Raw genomic sequence first — 22,556 nt, forward strand, 5'->3', positions numbered from 1 at the left:
CCGTAGCCTTAAGGAACAGTATTATCGTAGCTGTGATAAGATATTTCGTTTTTTTTGCATTAAAAACATAGGAAAGATTGTTTCAAATCAATGTTGAACACACTTGATTAGACAACACACGTTAGACAATATATTTATAAAAAGAAATAACGAAAATTAAACTAATGTAGCATAATAGATTACCTTAGATCAAGAAGGTTAAGCTTAATTTTGAAGAATTTTAGTGTGTGGTTTTGAAAAAAAAACTTCCGGGGTCTAATTTCTGAAACTCAACTTTCAATTTGCAACTTATTTCAATGCTAAGTTCATGCAACCAAGTACACACAACACTATGTTGTAGAACGAGTTCACATATTGGACTCGCAAACACAAAAGGAACAAAAAAAGCCCTAAGTAATATTAAGTAATACTTAAGGCTTCTGTCCACCACATCTAATTGCTAAAATGGAATGTCTGCTAAAAATATTTTGTTAGTTCATGAAAACAGAAGTGTTAGTTTACAACAATTGCTAGCAATCAATTTTCCGAAACGCTTTAATTTGGCGAGAAAAAGAAAATAATGGATCGAGATTTAATTTAAATTTTGGCAGTTCATATACGCAGCTCAAAACTTGTTTTGGCAAAATTTTACTATTTTTGGTAAATTTGAATTGGGTAAAGCCTTAAAGTAGTTATGCTGGGTTTATTCAGTTAGTGTAACTTCTATCTGAAGATTAAACAGAAAAAGAAAAGTTTTTTCAACTGAAAGTAAGGAGCAATATTAAAACTTAAAACGAACAGAAATTATTATGTACACGAGGGGTGTTGCCCCCTCATCAACACCTCGCTCTTCACGCTAAAGTTTTCCGGCATTTAATAAAAAGTTACTTATTGTTATAATTAGACGACCTTTGTGTTTCAGGAGTCGTTTTTAAATAAAATGGGACACAATTTAAACTTTTGCGTAAAGAGCGAGGTGTTGAGGAAGGGGCAATCCCCTCGTATACGTAATAATTTCTGTTCATTTTAAGTTTTAATATTGGTCCTTACTTTCAGTTGAAAAAAAAACTTTTCTTTTTATTTAATTTCTGACCGTTTTTTAAATTACGCCAGGAAATGTACCAAAAAATCCCTAAGAGAGTCCAGTCCATGTTCTAAAAAAGAAAGGATATCATCAACGAAACAAAATCAGAGAGAGTTTTATAAGTGGAAACTATTCAAAGCAGGTTGTTCTTTGAAATCCATGTAAAAATTTTTCAAATAAGGAGATAATACAGTACCCATGAACTGGCCCATAATTTGAAGGAAAAATTTATCTCGGAACTTAAAATACGAAGAGAATTTGTTGCAAAGACGAACAAGCGTCATTATTGTGTCAATTTCCAAAGTTTTGTAATCTGACCAAGCAGAGTTTTCCTCCAATTTTCTTTGTAAGGCCTATTCACATTAATGGGCATCGCAGGAAGTGTACATAGAAACTGCATCGAAACTAGATAAGATGTTTTTTTTCTGTTATATTTTGAAATTTTAACTTCTCAACAAGATCTATAGAATTTTTTATGTAAGATTTGTTTGTGCTTAAAAGAGGCTTAAAATGGTGGCCGAGAACTTTCCTACACCTGTATCTGGAGAACTAAAATATGCCATAATAGGACGTAATGGAGTATCTTTCTTATGGATTTTAGGCAAACCATAAAACTTTGGGGCTGAACATCCCCTGGGGTAGAATTTTTTGTACATTTGAGGGGTAATTAGTCTACTGTCTTTTAAAATTACTAATTCTTTTCTCAACTGCAATGTGTATTTGTCTTTGTAAGTATTTTTATCGATTAAAAGGGTATTTGCTTTCATTTCATAACCTGCAGAATTCATAATTACTACAGTGTTTCCTTTGTCTGCTCTTGTAATTACTGTATTTTTATCTTTTTTAAGTTCCGGAGCATTTTAATTTCTTCTTTCGACTGAGTTGAAAGCGACAAAGATGGCCTATAATGAAGAATACTCTATACAATTTCACCTCTGAGTAGGTCTGGATTGTCAACCTCCCCATGAGAGCTAAAAATAGCACACTCCACGCCCGTAATAATTTCTGATATATTTACAGTTGTTTGAGCCATTGCAAATTTTGGTCCTTTTGAAAGAATACTTAGCTCCTTGGATGTAAAGGCCTTGGAGGATAGATTTTCCAATGGAGGGCCAGGACAAAATCTAGGAAGGAAAATCCGTTTTTTTTGAAACTGTTGAAATTCCAGTTTTGAAAATTTCTCCGATAAGCGAGTTTTTGCTAAATGGAAAACTTGTTGGAAAGACCTTTGTGAGATATGTAAAGTTTGGTGAAAATCTTGAACAGATAAAATCTGATATAATAAAGATTTGAAGTTAAATATTTTATTGCTAAGGACATATCTTTTGAATCTATGGTCTTTTAAAATATGTGTTAAAGTTTTGAAACCCATTCTCTGGATAAGCGGGCCTTCAGATTGCGTGCCTAAATGAAAGTTGAAACTTAAAGAAGGTGGAAGAATTCAATGCCTTGTGCAAGTCTCTAAAAAAAAGTGGGAGGCGTGGGAGGGGCCTAGTTTTCCTCCAATTTTTTTGGTCACTTAAAAAGGACATGAAAACTTTTCATTTCCAATAGAATGAGCGCTCTCCCTATATTATAGGCCCACTGGGTCGATATAATCACCCTTGGGGAAAACAAACAAAAGAACAAACAAATAAACACGCATCCACGAACTTTCTTCTGGCAAAAAGTACAAAATACCACATTTTTGCAGATAGGAGCTTGAAACCTCTACAGTAGAGTTCTCTGATACGCTGAATCTGATGGTATGATTTTCATTAAAATTTCATGAATTTTAGGGGGTCTTTTCTCCTCTTTTTTAAAATAAGGCAAAATTTCAGAGGCTCGTAACCTTTGATAGGTATAAGTAAACTTAATAAAACTCATATATTTAAATTCAGCATAAAAATCAAATTCTTTTGATATGTCTATTAGTATGAAAATTCCGTTTTTTAGAGTTTCGGTTAGTATTAAGCCGGGCCGCTCCTTACTTACAGAAACAGGCTTATTGTAAGGAATAGAGAGAGAATGGGACGTGGAGGTTTGGCATTTTTGGTTAAGGACCATTTTGTTGCTAAAATAAGGGAAGACCTATCAGTTTGGATCGAAGGTAAGGTGGGATCTCTAACTTTTGAGCTGGAAGTTGGTGGAAAGAATATATTGATTACTGAGGTTTATAAACCGCCAAGTACAGTTTGGGAGGAATTTGAAAATAGTTTTGGTAGTTTAATGGATGCAGTAGAATTGAGTAATGTGGAGTGCATTTGCATGGGTGATTTTAATTTTGATCTTCTAAGTCTATATAATGATAATTCTAATTTTTTAAACCTTTTCTCCAGTTATAATTTTTATCCATTAGTTGGGATTCCGACTCGTGTTACAGGACAGTCATGTACTCTTATTGACAATATTTTCATGCAATTCCAGGAAGTACATAGCTTTTATGCTGACGTTATAGTAAGTGAGGCTTCCAATCACTTTCCTATAGCAGCAGTGACTTTATATCAATATGCGATAAATCGGAACAGGACAAAGGTTAAAGGAAGACAATTAAAAAAAGAAAACATAGAGAAGTTTAGAGAGGAACTAAGTATCGTGTCATGGAAACCAGTTTATGAATAATCTGAAAGTGCTTCTGCGGCATTCGATAAGTCCATGGACATATTGCACCAATATTTGAGAGAACTTACCCAGTAAAGAGCATAAAGGTGAGGAAAAAGGATCCCCGGAAACCTTGGGTAACTATGGAGCTACTAGACTTTATTAGAAAGAGAAATGCAATGTATTTGAGTTACTTAAATAGTAACCTTAGTCAAGATCTAACTGAATTTAAACAAATCCGTTATCGAGTAAATCGGCTAAGGCGGTCATGCATCCGCGAATATTATGGAGAGAAAATTAAGGAAAACAAAGGCAATACGAAAGCGACTTGGAATATAAATGAAGTCGTAAATGAGAACAAAGAGACCGAGATTCCTGCTAGTCTGATCTTTGATGGTAAATTTGTTGATGGAAATGATGAGGTGGCTAATTTGTTTGGTGAATATTTTTCTAAGATTGGTGAATCAATAAGTGAGAATCCATACGATGAAAATAATTAAATTAATGAGACGTTTAGTGATGAAAGGGGAGTTGGATTGGAAATGTCTGCAGGTGAAACGAACGTTGAACAAATTAAAACAGATAATAGGATTGGTAAAATAAAGTTCTTCAGGGAATGATGGAAGTAATCTGAAAACGTTCAAGCATGTCATGGTATATTTGTTGCCTTGTATTGTTTATTTGATTAACCTTTCTTTGAAGAAAGGTGAATTTCCTACTCGGTTAAAAGAGGTTAAGGTTATTCCGCTTCACAAAGGGGGTTCAAAGACAGATCCGTCTAATTGGAGGCCAATTTCAATATTGCCCCTATTTGCTAAGCTGTATGAAAAAGTAATGTATCGACAACTTTATAACCATCTTACTACTTACGGTTTTCTTAGTGATACCCAGTTTGCATTAAGGAAAAACCACTCTGCGATACATGCAGTCCAGCACCTAACAGATTTCATTAATACTGCTCTCGAAAAAGTGTACTGGTACTTTCAGTATTTACAGACTTTAGAGAGGCTTTTGACAAGCTGGTTCATAAAATTTTATTGGGTACGGTTAGCCGTTTAGGGATCCAAGTTGTTATTCTGATATGGTTTGAATCATATCTTAACCAGCGTATTATTCGAGTCTGTATCCAAAATTCTATTTCAAAAACTTTTATCGTTAATTCTGGTGTGCCTCAGGGTTCCGTGCTTGGCCCACTTCTTTATCTAATTTACGTTTATACCATGCGTTCTTATTATATCGGATGCATTGATGACATCTCTTGCTGATGACACGGTGTTTACGATTACAGCTAATTGCCTGAGCCAGTTAATTGAGAAGACAAATAAGGCCCTCACTGAATTGATAAGTTTTACAAATTCTAGTTGTTTGGCAGTGAATATGTCAAAAACAAACTTCATGACATTTTGTAGAAATGGAGTTTCATGTGTCTTAGATAATAAAATTGTTTTTAATGGTGAATTTTGAAAGCACGTAAATGTTGTTAAAAACTTGGGCTTTAGTCTTGATTTTAATTTAAGTTGGAAATCAAATTGTGGTCTTGTGGCAGTTAAGATTTCAAGAGGGTTGGGTGTGATAAGAAGACTGAAAATTCAACTACCGTCAAATATTTTATTTTTACTATATCATTCTATCGTTAGCCCTTATTTATCGTATTGTTGCATGCTATGGACTAGTAGTTTTATTTCAAGTTTTAGAAAGGTCCAAATTTTACAGAATAAGATAGTTTGTATTTTAGGTAATTATATTCAGTTTAAAAATAGCACGTTCAATTGCTTTACGAGTTTGAAAATTTTAAAAATTTATCAGTTACGGGATTACCAGTTAGCAATGTTTATTTTGTCAATGTTTGAATAAGTGTTCACCGGAGGTATTATGAGAAATTTTTAAAGCTAATTCATCTTATCACTGTTATGAGACTGGAAATGCGAATGACCTTGCATCTGAGCTCCGGAACACTCAACGTGCTGCGTTTTTGCCTTGTTTTGGGGGACCGGGGTGTGGAATTCCCTCCCGGATGATATTAGACAAGCTGATAATGTAAGCCAGCTCAAGAGTAGATTGAAGCGTTACCTTTTGGATAATAATTTGAATGATTAGAAAATTGGATGTGAAGAATTTTTTTGTGAAAAATGCTTAGACAGACAAAGGTCGCATTTTTGCAAAATTACCCAGCCAAAGTGCACAGTGTTGGCTCTATAGCCTAGCTGATACTTATTGAATTTGTCATTGATTTAGTTAGAAGTATCTCATTTTTTTTTCTTACATCTGTTGTTGCTAAAAAAAATTTTTCGAGTGGATGTTGTAAGGATGATGGGTGATATTTCTCACTTGCGATTTCTAGAGAGTAATCCTTTTAGAGTAGGAGATGTTATTTATGATGATTTAATTCAAATACTGGTTTTTCCTCGCAAAGAGATAGTTGTTATAAGGATGATTTTTTTTTTTTATTTGTTTTTTTGTTTATGCAGTAGTTGTTGAGCTTTATAATAATGGATTTGCAGCCATCGTAAACAAACCTTCGGGTTTTTGTAGATGGTTGCTGTAAATTTGTATGTATTTTTTATGTTAATTAAATTAATTTGATTTGATTTGAAGTTCGTTACCACAAACTGTTTGATATAGGCTGCACTATCTCCGATGCTAGCGATCAATTCTCAGAAACGCTTTAATTAGACAGGAAAAAAAGGCTTAGAATTTTTATTTTTGCAGCTTGTATATGCAGCTCAAAACAGGTTTTGGCAAAATTTTGCTACTTTTGGCAAAGCTAAATCGATTTAGGCATAGAAGTAGTTAAGCTTGATTTATTTAGTTAGTGCAGCCTGTATCTGATGATGCAGGCTCCACTAACTCTGATGCTAGCGATCAATTCTCAGACACGCTTTAATTGGACAGGAAGTTAAAAACTAGGCTTGGATTTTTTTTTCTTTTTTGCAGCCTATATACGTAGCTCAAGGCTGATTTTGGGAAAAATTTGCTACTTTTGACAAAGTTAAATAGGTTTAAGCCTAAAATTAGTTAAGCTGAGTTATTCGGTTAGTGTAGCCTATATCTAAAGATATAGGCTGCACTAGCTCTGATGATAGCGATCAATCCTCAGAAACGGTTTAATTGGACAGGTAAGATTTAAAGGCTTAAGATAAAGGCTTAAGATTTTTTTTAACTTTTGCGTCATTGGCGCTTTACTGAATACCAATTTTGTGACAAATATTTTCTTTTGTACTTCATATTGAAGATAAACAATAAAGCTGTAGTAACATTTTGAACTGATGAACTTTCAGCAATTAATATGATTATACATAAAATATTCAGTTTAATTTATTAGCTCTTTTTAAAGTTGTTAAAGACGAATATAGTTTCCCTACAAACAAGCGCTTGGATACTGCCTCCTTCCCTAACTGTAAATAAAAACCAAAAGCCTACTGCGTCATTAGCGCTTAAGTGAGAACTAATTATATTACAAATATTTCCTTATCCGGTTCTTACAGTATTGAAAATGAAAATAAAATTACAGTGAAATTGATTCTTAAACTGATTTATTTTTCAACACTTAATATCATTATACATCAAATATTCAATTTGATGTTGTTTATACTTTCGAAGACTGTTCAAGACGCATACAATCAAACAGTTTGTGGTAACAACCTTTAAGTAGGCCTAAAGAACGACCCTGCTCAATGGGAACCGAAACTCTAAAAAACAGAATTTTGATACCAATAGATTCATTAAAAGAATCAGATTTTAATTTTAATTTTATATATATAAGTTTTATCAAGCTAAATCCTACCCATCAAAAGTTACGCGCCTGAGAAATTTGGCTGATTTTTGAAAAAAAGGGGGAAAGACCCCCTAAAAATTATATAACTTTAATGAAAATTACACATCATATTTAGCATATTAGATAACCATACTGTAGAGGTTTCAAGCTCCTATCTACAAACATGTGAAATTTGGCATTTTTTGTCAGAAGAAAGATCATGGATGTGTGTTTATTTGTTTTGTTTTTTTTTTCTTTTCCCCAGGGGTAATCGTATTGACCCAGTGGTCCTAGAATATCGTAAGAGGGCTCATTGGAACGGAAATTAAAATTTCTAGTGCCCTTTTTAAGTTACCAAAAACTGGAGGGCAACTAGGCCCCCTCCCACGCTCATTTTTTTCTCAAAGTCACCCAATTAAAATTTTGAGACAGCCATTTTGTTCAGCATAGTCGAAAATCTAATATATATGTCTTTTACGATGACTTAATCCCCCACAGTTCCCAGGGGAAGGGCTGCAAGATATGAACTTTGCCCATTGCTTACATATTGTATTGGTTATTGGGAAATATACAGACATTTTCAGGAAGAATTTCTTTCTGGTAGGAGGGGGGGGCTGGAGGAGGGGGCTACTCGGGAGACTTTTTCCGTGGAGGACGTTTCTTTGGGATAAGGCACATTTCTATGAAGGGGGCTACGGATTTCCAAGCGTTATTTAAAAAACGATCAGAAATTAAATTTAAAAAAAACAAGGTTTTTTCAACTGAAAGTAAGAAGCAACATTAGAACCTAAAATTAACAGAAATTATTACGTATATGAGGGGGCTCTCCCTCAAGTCAATACCTCGCTTTTTACGCAACAGTTTTATTTTTTAGTGCTTTCAAAAGAGCTATCTATTCTAATTAAACGGCCTTTGTTATTCAGGGGTTTGTGAATTAAATTTTTTTTTTAACTTTTAACGTAAAGAGCGTGGTATTGACTAAGGGGAGAACCCCATCATATACGTAATAACATATACGTAATACAAAAAAAAACAATAAAAAAAATAAGCGATACGGCTCAATAGTGATCGAAACTTTTGAAAACGGAACTTTGATGTCAATAAGTGCATTAAAAGAATGGACTTATAATTTTGATTCAAAATATATGAATTTTATTAAGTTTAGTATTACTCATCAAAGGATAGGAGACTGATAAAATTTCCCCGATCTTTCAAGGAGAAGGGAAACATCCCCTAAAAGTGAAAAAAATATAATGAAAATCACACCGTCAGATTCAGCGTATCAGAAAACCCTATAACATAGGTTTCAAGCTCATATCTGCAAAAATCTGCAACTTTTTATTTTTTGCCAGAAGAAAAATATACGAATATAGAAGTTCGTTACGTAGGTTAATTTGTAAATTACGTCAGAACCAAATTTAGAGACAGCCATTTAGCAAAAGAAAAGTAAAATTTTTATGCAAATTTTGTTTACTTATTCAATGACGGCGAGCCAAAATAAAAGCTGCATTAACTAAAAAACGATCAGATATTAAATAAAAAAGAACAAGTTTCTTAAACTGAAAGTAAGGAGCGACATTAAAACTTAAAACGAACAGAAATTATTCCGTATATGAAAGGGGCTGTCTCCTCCTCAACGCCTCGCTCTTTACGCTAAAGTTTGATTCTGTCTCACAACTTTATTTTTTAAAACAATAAAAACTTTAGCGTAAAGAGCAAGGCGTTGAGGAGGGGGACAGCCCCCTTCATATACGGAATAATTTCTGTTCGTTTTAAGTTTTAACGTCGTTCCTTACTTTCAGTTAAAAAAACTTGTTTTTTTTATTTAATTTTCAGTAAGGGCCAATGACGCTGTAGGCTTTAGACTTTTACAGTGAGAGAAGGAGGTCATACCCAAACTCTTGTTTGTGGTGATTTTTGTTCTTTTCAAGCTTGATTTGTATATTCAATTTAAGTTTCACTCGTTTTAAGATTTATTAATTAATTTGCATTGTTATCTATTGTATGTTTGTTTGCATTGATTGTTTATTTAATTTCTGCTCGTTTTAGGTTTCATTTATACTTCAATAGGAAAATATTTTTTTTCGTTTTAAGCTTGATTTTCATATTCAGTCTAAGCATTACTTGCTTTAAGATTGCAATTAATGCTTTAAGATTGCAATAATTAACTTGCTTTAAGATTGCAATAATGCAATTAATTTGCATTATTATCTGTTGTATGCTTGTTTGCATTGATTGTTTATGTAATTTCTGTTCGTTTTAAATTTCATTTATACTTCAATAGGAACATATTTTTTTTTTAAGCTTGATACTCATATTCAATCTAAGCATTACTCGCTTTAAGATCTATTTATTCATTTATATTATTACTTGTTGTATGTTTTTTTCGCTATGATTGTTTATTTTATTTCCGTTCGTTTTGGGTTTCATTTATTCTTTAACAGTAATTTCTGGTCGTTTTGAGTTTAAATTTTAACAGGCATTTGAATCTGCTGAGCTTAATTTTAATATGGTCTTTATTTTTCATTGAAATATTACTTTTTGAGCATGTTTTTTTTAATTAGTTTTTGTTCGTTTTTCATTGTAAAAAGTTTCAAGTTCTTAAAAATTCTTTATTTCAAAATTAAACTTAAAAAAAATCAAATATTCAACAAAGTATCAAAACTGATATCAAAGTAACAATATAAAAGTGAAAAAATGGGTTTGTGTCAGTCTCGGAGTTTTTATTATCTGATGTTTGAACTATTTTTAACAAAATTGCTATCTCAAAATTTTTATCGGATGCGTTTGGGGAAAAAGGGCATGGGCGGACTACATTAAGCTTTGGTCTCTTTTGACTCTTTAAAAGTGAACTAGAATTTTCTATTTTAAATCAAATGAGCCCTCTCTGAAGTTTATACGAGTATCCCTTCTACAAGAACCATATACATCCCGAGAGTATAACTTACAACGCCTATCCATGGGCCCTTGGGGGTAGTGTCGACCCTGGAGTTTTAATATCTGATGGTTGAACTATTTTTAACAAAATCATCACCTGAAATTTTTATCGGAAGTGTTTATCCATCCAATACACCCAAAGCTGTGGAGGTTGGAAGGGGCTAGTTGCCCTCTAATCTTTTTTCAATCTGAGAAAATGAACTACAACTTTTAATTTCTATCCAAATAAACAGTCTCTGAAGATTATACGAGCATACCATCCATAAGAACCATATATTCCCCCAGAGCAATACTTAAAACACCTGCCCTGGTCCTGGGGGGTGGGGGTTGTCGACACAGGATTTTTTATTATCATATCTTTGAACTATTTTTAACAAAATGGATACCTCAAATATTTATCAGATGTATTTGGGGAAAAAGGGCTTGGGGGGCCACTTGCCCTCTGATCACTTTTGACTCTTAAAAGGGCACTAGAACTCTTGATTTCCAATCGAATGAGCCACCTTTGAAGTTTATACAACAACTCCTTGTTTATACAGTGCCCCTGGGAAAAAATAAATGGAGTGTGGGGGGGAGGCTAGCTGCCTTCCAATCACTTTTGACTCTTAAAAAGTGAATTACATCTTTCAATTTCCAATCAAATGAGCCCTCTACGAATTTTATATGAACATCCCTTCCATAACAACCATATATGCCACAAGGGCCTAACTTAAAACGTCTACCCCCGGGCCCTGGGGGGCTGTGTCTACACCGGAGTTTTTTGTTTTCAGAACTTTGAACTATTTTTAACAAAATTTCTAACTCAAAATTTTTATCTGATGCATTTGAGGCGTGGCGGATGGGGGGGGGCTAGTTGCCCTCCGATATTTTTTGACTATTAAAAAGTGAACAATAACTATAAATTTCAAATAAAATGATCCCACTCCGAAGTTTAGAGGATCATCTCTTCCATAAAAACTATATATGCCCCTAAAACATTGCTCATAACGCCTGCCTCCGGGCCCTGGCGGGTTCTGTCGACACAGGAATTTTTCTTATCTGACCTCTGAACTATTTTTTATAAAATGGCTATTATAAAAATTTTATCGGATGGGCTTGGGGAAAAAAGGGTGTGTGGGGGGGACTAGTTGCCCTCGGATATCTTTTGAATCTTAAAAATTGAACTAGAACTTTAAATTTCCAATCAAATGAGCCCCCTTTGAAGTTTATACGAGCATCCCTTTTATAAGAACCATATACGCGCCAGGACAACACTTACAACGCCTATCCCCCGGGCTCTGGGGCTTTTTGTTATCTAATTTTTGAACAATTTCCAAAACACTGGCTATCTCAAAATTTGCAGTGGACGTGTTTGGGGAAAAAAGAGTCGGGGGGGGGGGTTAGTTTAACTCTCGTGACTCTTAAAAAGTGAACTAGAACTTTCAATTTCAAATGAAATCAGCCCTCTAAATTTATACGAGCCTCCCTTTCATAATAACCATACCTGCCCTTAGGGCATAACTTAGAACGGCTTCCACTGTGCTCTGGGGGGTTCTATTGACACCGGATTTTTTCTTATCCGACCTTTGAACTATTTTTATCAAGATGTCTCTAAATTTTCATCAGATGGGATTTGAAAAAGAAGGCTCGGGGGGGGGGGGGCTAGCTGCCCTCGGATCTCTTTTGACTATTAAAAAGTGAGCTTGAACTTTCAATATCCAAACAAATAAGCCCATCTCTGAAGTTTATACGAGCACCCCTTTCATACGAACAATATATGCCCCAGGGCATAACTTACAACACCAGCCCCCGGGCCCTGGGGGGTTATGACGACACCTCAGTTTTTGTTATCTGACTTTTGAGATATTTTTAACTTAATGGCTATCTCTAAATTTTTATTAGATGCATTTGGGGAAAAATGGGCATGGGGGGGGCTAGTTGCCCTCCAATCTCTTTTGACTCTAAAAAACTTAACTAGAACTTTCAATTTCCAATCAAATGAACCATCTCTGAATTTTGTACGAGCATCCCTTCAATAAGAACCATATATTCCCCCTTGGCATAACTTACCACACCGGCCCTGGGGCCATGTGGGGCTGTGCCGACCCCGGAGTTTTCGTTATATGGTCATTGAACTATTTAAAAAAAACTATCTCAAGATTCATATCGGTTGGCTTGGAGGGATAAGGAGCGTGGATGGGGGGGGGGGGCTAGATAACCTCCAATCTCTTTTGACTCTTAAAAAGTGAACTAGAGCTTTTAATTTCAAATCAAATGATCCCTCTTTGAAGTTAACACGAGCATCCCTCTCATAAGACCCATATATGCCCCCAGGGCATAACTTACAACGCCTACCCTCGGGCCTTTGGGGGTTGTGTCAACACCGAAATTTTGTTATATGATCTTTGAACTAGTTTCAACAAAATAGTTATATTAAAATGTTTATTTGATGCACTTGGGAAAAACAGTTTGGGGATGGGGAGGCTTGTTACCCCCCAATATCTTTTAACGTTTAAAAAGTGAACTAGAACTTTCAATTTCCAATCAAATGAGCCCTCTCTGAAGTTTATACGAGCATTCCTTTCATAAGAACCATATATGACCCCAGGGCATAACTTATCACTCTTGCTGATGAAGACTTTGAGGGGAGTGTCCTGCTCAAACATATAATTTCCAGGATTTTCAACTACGTTGAACAATAAGGCTAGCCTACATCAATACTTTGATTGGATGTGTTTGGGGAAATAGTGGGTGTCGTTGGGGTACAAGTTGCTTTTGAATGACTTTCAAGAATTAAAAATGGATTTAGCCACTCCAATTTCCAATCAAATGAGCTTAGTCTGAATTTTCAACGACAACGTTGTCTATACAAAACCTTATATGCCACCGAGGCATAACTTACAACCATTGCCCTGAGGGCTTTGGGGAAGTTGTCATCCTCAAAAGCCTAATTTCTAGAACTTAAAACTCCGTTTAATAATACAGTGTCTCAAAATTTTGATTGGATGTATTTGGGGAAAAGGTGGGCGTGAGAGGGGGGTTAGTTGCCCTCAAATCAATTTTGACTATTGAAAAGGGAACTAGCCCTTTGAATTTCTAATCGAATGAGCTTTTTTCAAGTTTTTACGACAACGCCTTCCATAAAAACCTTAAATGCCCCCAGTGTATAACTTAAAACCTTTGCCTTGAGGGTTGTGGAGACGTACTCCTCCAAAACATATTTTCTATCTGGAAATCAATTATGCTGAACAAAATAGCCATCTCAAAATTTTGATTGGATGTGTTTGGGGGAATGATGGGCGTGGGGGGGGGGGGCTAGTTGCCTTCCAATCACTTTCGATTATCAAAAAGGGCACTAGCCCTCGGAATTTCCAATCGAATGATTAATTTTTGAAGTTTCTACGACAACGCCGTCTATAAAAACCTTATATGCCCCCAGGGCATAATTTAAAAGCCGTTACCTGAGGGTTGTGGGGGAGTGTCCTCCTCAAGAGCATATTTTCTATCTGGAAATCAACTACGCTGAATAAAATGGGTATCTAAAAATGTTGATTGGATGCTTTTGGGGGAAGGCTGGGCATGGGGGGGGGCTACTTGCCCTCCAATCACTTTCAACTATTGAAAAGGGCACTAGCCCTTTGAAAAAAGTTGTCTATTCAAAACCTTATATGCCCCCGAGGCATAACTTACAACCCTTACCCTGAGGGCTGTGGGGGATTTATCATCCTCAAACACCTAATTCCAAGAACTTAAAACTAAGTTTAATAATATGGTGTCTCAAAATTTTGATTGGATGTATTTGGGGAAAAGGTGGGTGTGAGAGGGGGATTAGCTGCCCTCAAATCACTTTTGACTATTAAAAAGGGCACTAGCCCTTTGAATTTCCAATCGAATGAGCTTTTTTTTGAAGTTTCTACGACAACGCCTTCTATAAAAACCTTATATACCCCAGGGCATAACTTAAAACCCTTGCCCTGACGGTTGTGGGGGAGTTTTATATCTGGAAATCAATTACGCTGAACAAAATGGCTATCTCAAAATTTTGACTGGACGTGTTTGGGGGAATGATGGGCGTGGGGGGGGCTATTTGCCCTCCAATTACTTTCGACTATTAAAAAGTGCACTAGAACTCTCAATTTCCAATCGAATGAGCCTCCTTTGAAGTTTCTACGACGACCCCTTCCATATGAAGTGCCTCTGGGAAAAAATAATAATAATAATAAATAATAAAACATTGGAGCCGTATGGCCTTTACTATAGGCAACGCTATAGCGTTCCTTCTGATAAATTAAAGAAATTATTATGTGTATGAAGGGGATTGCCCCCTCCTCAACACCTCACTCTTTACGCTTAAGCTTTTTAGTACTTTTAGAAAAGCTTCGTATTGCCCTAATTAAACGACCCTTGTGTTTCAGGAGTCGTTCTTAAAGAATTTGGACAAATTTTGAATTTTAGCGTAAAGTGCGAGGTGTTGAAGAGGGGGCAATCCCCTTCATGCACATAATACTTTCTGTTCGTTTTGAGTCTTAATGTTGCTCCTTGCTTTCAGTTGAAAAAACTTGTTTTTTTTATTTAATTTCTGTTCGTTTTAAGTATTGCCGGGAAATCTGGCAGTGTCAGGAGGGCACAGGGGCATGTACCCCCCCCCCCCCCAATGATCAAAGGTTACGCTGGGGTGAAGAAGCAAAACATACTAATTGGGGAGTTCAAGTTTCGTTTGCACACCCTCCCCTTAAACATAAATTATGTATCCACCCCTGCTTTTAGTAGCTTTTAACTTTAACTCAACTGATTTTGATTCAACTCTCAGGATTAGAAGCAAAAACAAGCGTAAGTCTTTCAATGCTGGGAAATTGGAAGCCAGATTGTAGTTTCTTTGATATTTATGTGCATACAGCAGAAGTTACTATTGCTTACGATACTCATTGGCCATGATAAGCTGTAGTTGACCGTTGTAAGTGAGCTTAAACGAAAATAGTACAAAAGGCCGAAGAACTACTTGTAATTTTCAAAGATTGGGACAATCATTGGAAATTATAGTAGAAATAGTTAAAGGATGAAACACCCCTTAAGTATCCACAAAATTGAATAAATAACATTACCTGTTGTAGAAGCAGTCTATTAACTTTTGGATGGTCAGCCACTTTTCCAAATACAAGACAACCAACTCCAGACATGAAGCCAATACAGGTCATTAGCAACTTAGCATCACTATCTGGGGCGATTTGTCTCGAAAAAGCAACCTAAACAAGATTTGTATTAGATACTTGATAAGCTGGTAGAAGGTGTAACAAGAGCTCTTTTCAGACCTCATGACTATGAAATCTTATCTTACTAATTTTTGTGCTTGAAATTTCTTAACCGTATAAATATAATTGCAAAAGTCTATAGAAAATTTGTCCTTAGAAGACATATAAGAAAATAAGTATTTTCTTATATGATGTCATGCATAGCATAAATAAGATTGTTGAATTTCCAATGCATCAATTATTTACAAAATATAAATGTCTGTTGGAAGGCCCAAAAAATGAAAATTTGTACCATCAATTGCAACAACACCTTTACGGGCAGCTAAAGCAAAGGCCATGAAGTAATAAAAATCCAAAAACATGTCAAAAATGAAAAGGAAGATTAAAGACACACGTGGTTAGAAGACATGCAACATCGAGCATGTAAGCGAGTCAAAAATAAAAATGAAGAGAAAATACACACGCGATTAGAAGAACATCTGTAGCGTGTCAAAAATGAAAATGAAGAGCAAAGACACACGGGGTTAGAAGACATGCGACACTGAGCATGTGAAGAAGTCAAAAAATTCAAAATGTAGAGCAAGGACACATGCGGATAGAAGACGTTCGACACCGAGCATGTAAGCGAGTCAATAAAATTTACCTGGACAGCGAGAATCAAAACGTGTCAAAATTGAAAATGATAGCGATGAAGATTTGGTTTGGAATTTTGACATGAATAAGGTCATCAATACCTATCATACCTTTGTTAAAAAAAAGCAAAGGTTAGGCGACATGTATTCCATAATGACGTAAAACAAGCCAGTAGTAATACCATAATACATTTAAAGTCATCCCTAGGGACCCCCCTTCCCTTCCATTAATCAAGAAAAAGGTTTAACGGTGCAAGAAGAAGGTTTAATGGCGTATCCCTTTTTCTAGCAGTCCCGCGACGCCCTGTTTCCGTGACCACTTGTTATGACGCAATCTTGTGTGACTTCATAAATTTATTTAGGGTGATGTAATCATACAAAGATTTATTGGGAATGACTTAATGACGGCACATACCTTACGCAATGACAGTTCACATCTTACGTAATGACAACGCAACTTTTGCGTAATGACGGCACACAAGAGGGTTTTATGAAATGACGGTGCACTCAAGGGTGTTGCTTAATGACAGCGGACATCTTACGTAACGACAGCCCAAACATTGCTGTCACATAATAATTTTATGACATTCTATTTTTCGTCGAAACTATCAACGCGTTTTTTTTTTCTTTCAAAGGGTCATTTTTCTTTCTTTTAAGGCTTGTTTTCTTTCTTTCAAGAAGTTGTTTTTTCTTTAGTTCTTTGTTTTCGTTAGGACCCGAAAGGTCAATCTCCGTCCAATGGAACGACGCCTCAAGCGTCAGGACGAACAGACTACTTCCAATGTTTTGTCCTGGCTAATATATTCTAGAAATAACCTACTCCGTGTGAGAGAAATTCCCATTTTTTGCACATGCTAGAATGACGTGTTTCCTACGCATGTCATAATTGAGTCACTGAGGAGAAAATCTATTTCTAGTCATTATTGTTTCCAATGTTTTCTTAGAGAATGATCTAAGCTTGTCCAATACATAGGAAAATTGTACACAAGGCATATGACTTAATTCCATATTTTATTAATTTTTTCTTAGTATTATTTTTTTTAGTTCCGAGCCTGTGATACATTTTAGAAACGAATGCACCATTATACGGCATTGCTGCCTCTGAAAAAGAAGGTTCAATACGTTTATTGATTTTGGGAAGTTCTAAATCATTTGACCTTTTGCTTTTCAGCCTTATTTTGGCTAGAATTGTAGTTTTTTACCAAAAATCGGCTAGCCCCCCCCCCCCACTTTGCAGTGGCAGACTCGTATACTCCTGCAACATCATATTCATCAAAAGGCCTACTTTTATTAATTTTGAACAATTTCTTCTTTCTTTAACCATGTTTTTATGTTTCAGTACGCTCCTGTAACACCACATTGATCAAAAACGCTAATTTTATTAATTTCGAACAATTTCTTCTCTCAATAACATTGTTTTTATATTTTCGTATACTCCTGCAACATCTTATTGATGAAAAACCCTAATTTTATTAATTTTGAACAATTTTTTCTTTCATTAACATTGTGATTTTTATATATTTTCGTATACTCCTGTAACACCATATTGATCAATAGGCTTACTTTTACTAATTTTAATAATTCTTCTTTCATTAACATTGTTTTTATATTATCGTATGCTCCTGCAACATCATATTGATCAAAAGGCCTAATTTTATTACTTTCGAGCGATTTCTTCTTTCATTAACCATGTTTTTATATTTTCATATACTCCTGTAACACCATATTGATCGAAAGGCCTCTTTTTATTAATTTTGAACAATTCTTCTTTTATTAACATTGTTTTTATATTCTAGTATACTCCTGCAACACAATATCAAACAGTTCGTGGTAACGAACTGTAAGTAAGGAGCGACCCGGCTCAATGGTAACCGAAACTCTAAAAATGGAATTTTCATACCAATAGATACATCAAAAGAATTAGCTTTTAGTGCTGATTTCAAATATATAAGTTTCATTAAGTTTAATTTTACTTATCAAAAGTTACGAGCCTGAGAAAATTTGACTGATTTTCGAAAAAAGGGGGAAAGACTCCCTAAAAGTTATAGAACCTTAATGTAAATCACACCATTATATTCAGCGTATCAGAGAACCCTGCAGTAGAGGTTTCATGCTCCTATATGCAAAAATGTTGAATTTTCGATTTTTTGCCTGACGAAAGATCACGGGTGTGGGTGAATTTGTTTGTTTTTTTTCCCAGAGGTGATTATATCGACCCAGTGGTCCTAAAGTATTGCAGGAAAGCTCGTTGGAATGGTAATTAAAAGTTCTAGTTCCCTTTTTAAGTGACGAAAAAAATGGAGGGCAACTAGGCCCCCTTCCACGCTCATTTTTTCCCAAAGTCACCCGATCAAAAGTTTGAGATAGCCATTTTGTTCAGCATGGTCGAAAATATTATATTTATGTCTTTTAGGATGACTTAATCCCTCGAATACCCCAGGAGGAGGGCTGAAAGTTATGAACTTTACCCAATGTTAACATATAGTATTGGTTATTGGGACCCGGCTCAATGGTAACCGAAACTGTAGAAAACGGTATTTTGATACAAATAGATACATCAAAACCCATCAAAAGTTACGCGCCTGAGAAAATTTGCCTGATTTTCGAAAAAAGGGGGAAAGACCCCCTAAAAGTTATAGAACCTTAATGAAAATCACACCATCAGATTCAGCGTATCAGAGAGCCATACTATGGAAGTTTCAAGCTCCTATCTGCCAAAATGGGGAATTTTGCATTTTTGGCAATAAGAAAGATCACGGGTGCGTGTTTATTTTTATTATTTTTTTTTCCCAGGGGTGATCGTATCGACCCAGTGGTCCTAGAATTTCGCGGGAGGGCTCATTGGAATGGAAATTAAAAGTTCTAGTGCCCTTTTTTAAGTGACCAAAAAATGAAGGGCAACTAGGCCCCCTCCCACGCTCATTGTTTTCCCAAATTCACCTGATGAAAATTTTGAGATAGCCATTTTGTTCAGCATGTTCTAAAATATTATAAATATGTCTTTTAGGATGACTTAATCCCCCGAAGTTCCCGGGAGGAGGGCTGAAAGTTATGAACTTTACCCAATGTTAACATATAGTATTGGTTATTTGGAAGTATACAGTAGAGACGTTTTCAGGGGAGATTTTTCCTGGTAGTGGGGGGGGGGGGTTAGGGCAGGAACGTACGCAGGGGGGGGGCCTCCGGGCCCGCCCCCCCCCCCCGAAATCCCACGATTTTTTTCATTTTCCCATAAATTTCTGATTTTTCTCTCAGAATAATGGGTTTGAAGGATTTGGCCCCCTCCGAAACAAATTGGCCCCCCCCCCCCGAAACAAATTCCTGCGTACGTGCCTGGGGCCGGGGGTTATGTAGGAGGATATTTCCATGAAGGAAGTTTTCATGGGGGAAGGGACATTGCATGAAGGGGACGCCAGACTTCCCAGCATTATTTAAAAAAAGATTAGAAATTAAATATAAAAAACAAGTTTTTTAACTGCAACAGCAGCAACATCAAAACTTTAAACGAACAGAAAATATTACATATATGATTGGGTTCACCCCCTAGTCAATACCTCACTCTTTAAGCCGGAGATTTTTTAGTACTTGCATAAGAGATATTTATTCTAATTAACGGCCTTTGAGATTAAGCGGTCATTTTTAAAGAATCGGAACGAAATTCGAACAATCGCTTAAAGAGCGAGGCATTGACTAGGGGGCGAACCACCTAATATATGTATTAAAAACATTTGCATATAGAAGTTCGTTACGTAAGTTAATTCGTAAGTTACGTATATTTATTACTAATAAAAACGTTCGTAAATAAAATTAAACAACTTTCGAGAAAGCCATTTAACCAAATAAAAGTAAATTAATATGAAAATTTTGGTTTCATTATTCATGTACTGTGAGCCAAGATCAAAACCTGCATTTATTCAAAAACGTTCAGAAATTGAATAAAAAAAAACAAGTTTTTTTAACTGAAAGCAAGGAGCGACATCAAAACTTAAAACGAACAGAAATTATTCCATATATGAAAGGGGCTGTCCCCTCCTCAACGACTCGGTCTTTACGCTAGAGTTTGACTTTCTCATAACTCTATTTTTCTTAAACAATAAAAACTTTAGCGTAAAGAGCAAGGCGTTGAGGAGGGGACAGCCCCTTTCATATACGGAATAATTTCTGTTCGTTTTAAGTTTTAATGTCGCTCCTTACTTTCAGTTAAAAAAACTTTTTTTTTATTTAATTGAATAAAAGGCCCACTTTCATTAATTTCGAACAATTTCTTCGTTCATTAACCATTTTTTTATATTTTCGTATACTCCTGTAACACCGTATTGATCAAAAGGCTTACTCTTATTCATTTTGAGCAATTCTTCTTTCATAAACATTGTTTTATATTTTCGTATACTCCTGTAACATATTATTGATCAAAAGCCCTAATTTTATTAATTTCAAACAATTTCTTCTTTCATTAACATTGTTTTTATATTTTCGTACACTGCTGCAACATCTTATCGATCAAAAGCCCTAATTTTATTAATTTTGAACAATTTCTTCTTCATTAACATATTTTCATATTTTCGTACACCCCTGCAACGTTTTATTGATCAAAAAAGCTAATTTTATTAATTTCGAACATTTTGTTCTGTCATTAACATTGTTTTTTTTTTACATCATCTTATTGATCAAAAGGATTAGTTTTATATATATTGAAGAATTTCTTCTTTCATAAAAAATGTTTTAATATTTTCCTACGCTCCTGTACAACCGTATTGATCAAAACGCTTAATTTTATTAATTTCGAGCAACTTCAATTGATTGCTCATTAATCTTTCCTTTACATTTTTTCTATAATCCTGCAAGATCATATTGATCAAAAATTTTATCTTATTAATTTCAAACAAGCTCTTCTTTCATTAACCCTGTTTTTTTGTATTTTCGTATGCTTCTGTAACAACATATCGATTAAAAGGCTTTATTTATTGCTTTTGAGCAAGTTCTTCTTTCATTAACCGTTTTTTTATTTTCGTACTCCCCTTAAACATCATATTGATCAAAATATTTATTTTTATGAATTTTGACCAACTTCTTTTTATTGCTCCTTAACCTTGTGTTTTATATTATCGTACACTCCTGTAACACCATATTGACTAAAACGCTTAATTTTAACAATTTTGAACAAGTTGTTCTTTCATTTACCTTGCTTTTGTGTGTTTTTGTATACTTCTGCAACATCATATTGATCAAAAACCCTAATTTTATTAATTTCGAATAGTTTCTTCTTTCATTAGCCTTGTTTTTTTACAATTTTGTACACTCCTTTAACACCATGTTAATTACAACGCTTTATCTTATTAATATTGAACAATTTCTTCTTTAATTAACCTCGTTTTCACATTTTGGTACACTCCTGTAACACCATATTGATCAAAACGTTTAATTTTGATAATTTCGAACAACTTCATTTGATTGCTCATTAACCTTTCCTTTACAATTTTTGTATAATGCTGCAACATTATATTGATCAAAGCGTTTCATCTTATTAATTTCGAGCAAGTACTTCTTTCATTAACCCTGTTTTTTTTTGTGTTATGGTACACTCCAGCAACACTATGTTGATTAAAACGCTCTATCTAATTGATAATGCATAATCGCGTTTTGTGGAGGTAAAGGAACACTTTCTCTTATATTCTGTACACGAATTGGCTTTGGCTCTTCTTGCTTTGTAAAAACGTCAGGAATTATAATTTTTCTTGGAACGCCTGCATTTCTTAGCTTTAATATTTCTTGGCGATAAGACACTCGTGTTTTATGGAGGTAAAGGGAGACTAAAACTTAAATTCTGTACACGGGTCGGCTTTCTCTCTTCTTGCTTTATAAAAACGTCAGGAATTATGATTTTTCCTGGAACAAAAGCCTTTCTTGGCTGTAATATTCCTTGGTGAAAAGGTATAATCGCGTTTCGTGGAGATGAAAGAAGACTAGAACTTATATTCTGTAAACGAGTCCGCTTTGTCTCTTCCTGCTTCGTCAAAAAACGTTAGGAATTATCGTTTTTCTTGGAAGGCCGGCCTTTCATGGCCTTAATATATATTGGTGATAAGGAATAATTACGTTTTATGGAGGTAAAAGAAGACAGTAACCTATATTCTGTACACGAGTTGGCTTTGTCTCTTCTTGCTTTGTAAAATCGTCAGGAATTATGATTTTTCCCGGAACGTCAGCCTTTCTTGGCTGTAATATTTACTGGTGATAAGGCATAGTCCTGTTTTCTGGAGATAAAGAAGACTAGAACTTACATTTTGTACACGACTCGGCTTTGTGTCTTCTTACTTTGTAAAAATACGTCAGGAGTTATGATTTTTCTTGGAACGCCAGTC

General features: G+C 35.0%; 1 protein-coding gene across 1 annotated transcript in view; it reads right to left on the minus strand.

The window, feature by feature from the left end:
• Window positions 1-22,556, minus strand: part of LOC148947458 (monocarboxylate transporter 10-like) — a 71,973-nt gene that overhangs the window by 14,641 nt on the left and 34,776 nt on the right. Inside the window, exon 5 of the mRNA XM_089095865.1 lies at window positions 15,416-15,556. Coding sequence (XP_088951991.1) covers window positions 15,416-15,556 — 141 coding nt within the window. The remainder of the gene's footprint in view (window positions 1-15,415; window positions 15,557-22,556) is intronic.

This window comes from Artemia sp. Qi Xiang Cuo, chromosome 10 (assembly GCF_049724085.1).
Source record: "Artemia sp. Qi Xiang Cuo chromosome 10, ASM4972408v1, whole genome shotgun sequence".
Lineage (NCBI taxonomy): Eukaryota > Metazoa > Arthropoda > Branchiopoda > Anostraca > Artemiidae > Artemia > Artemia sp. Qi Xiang Cuo.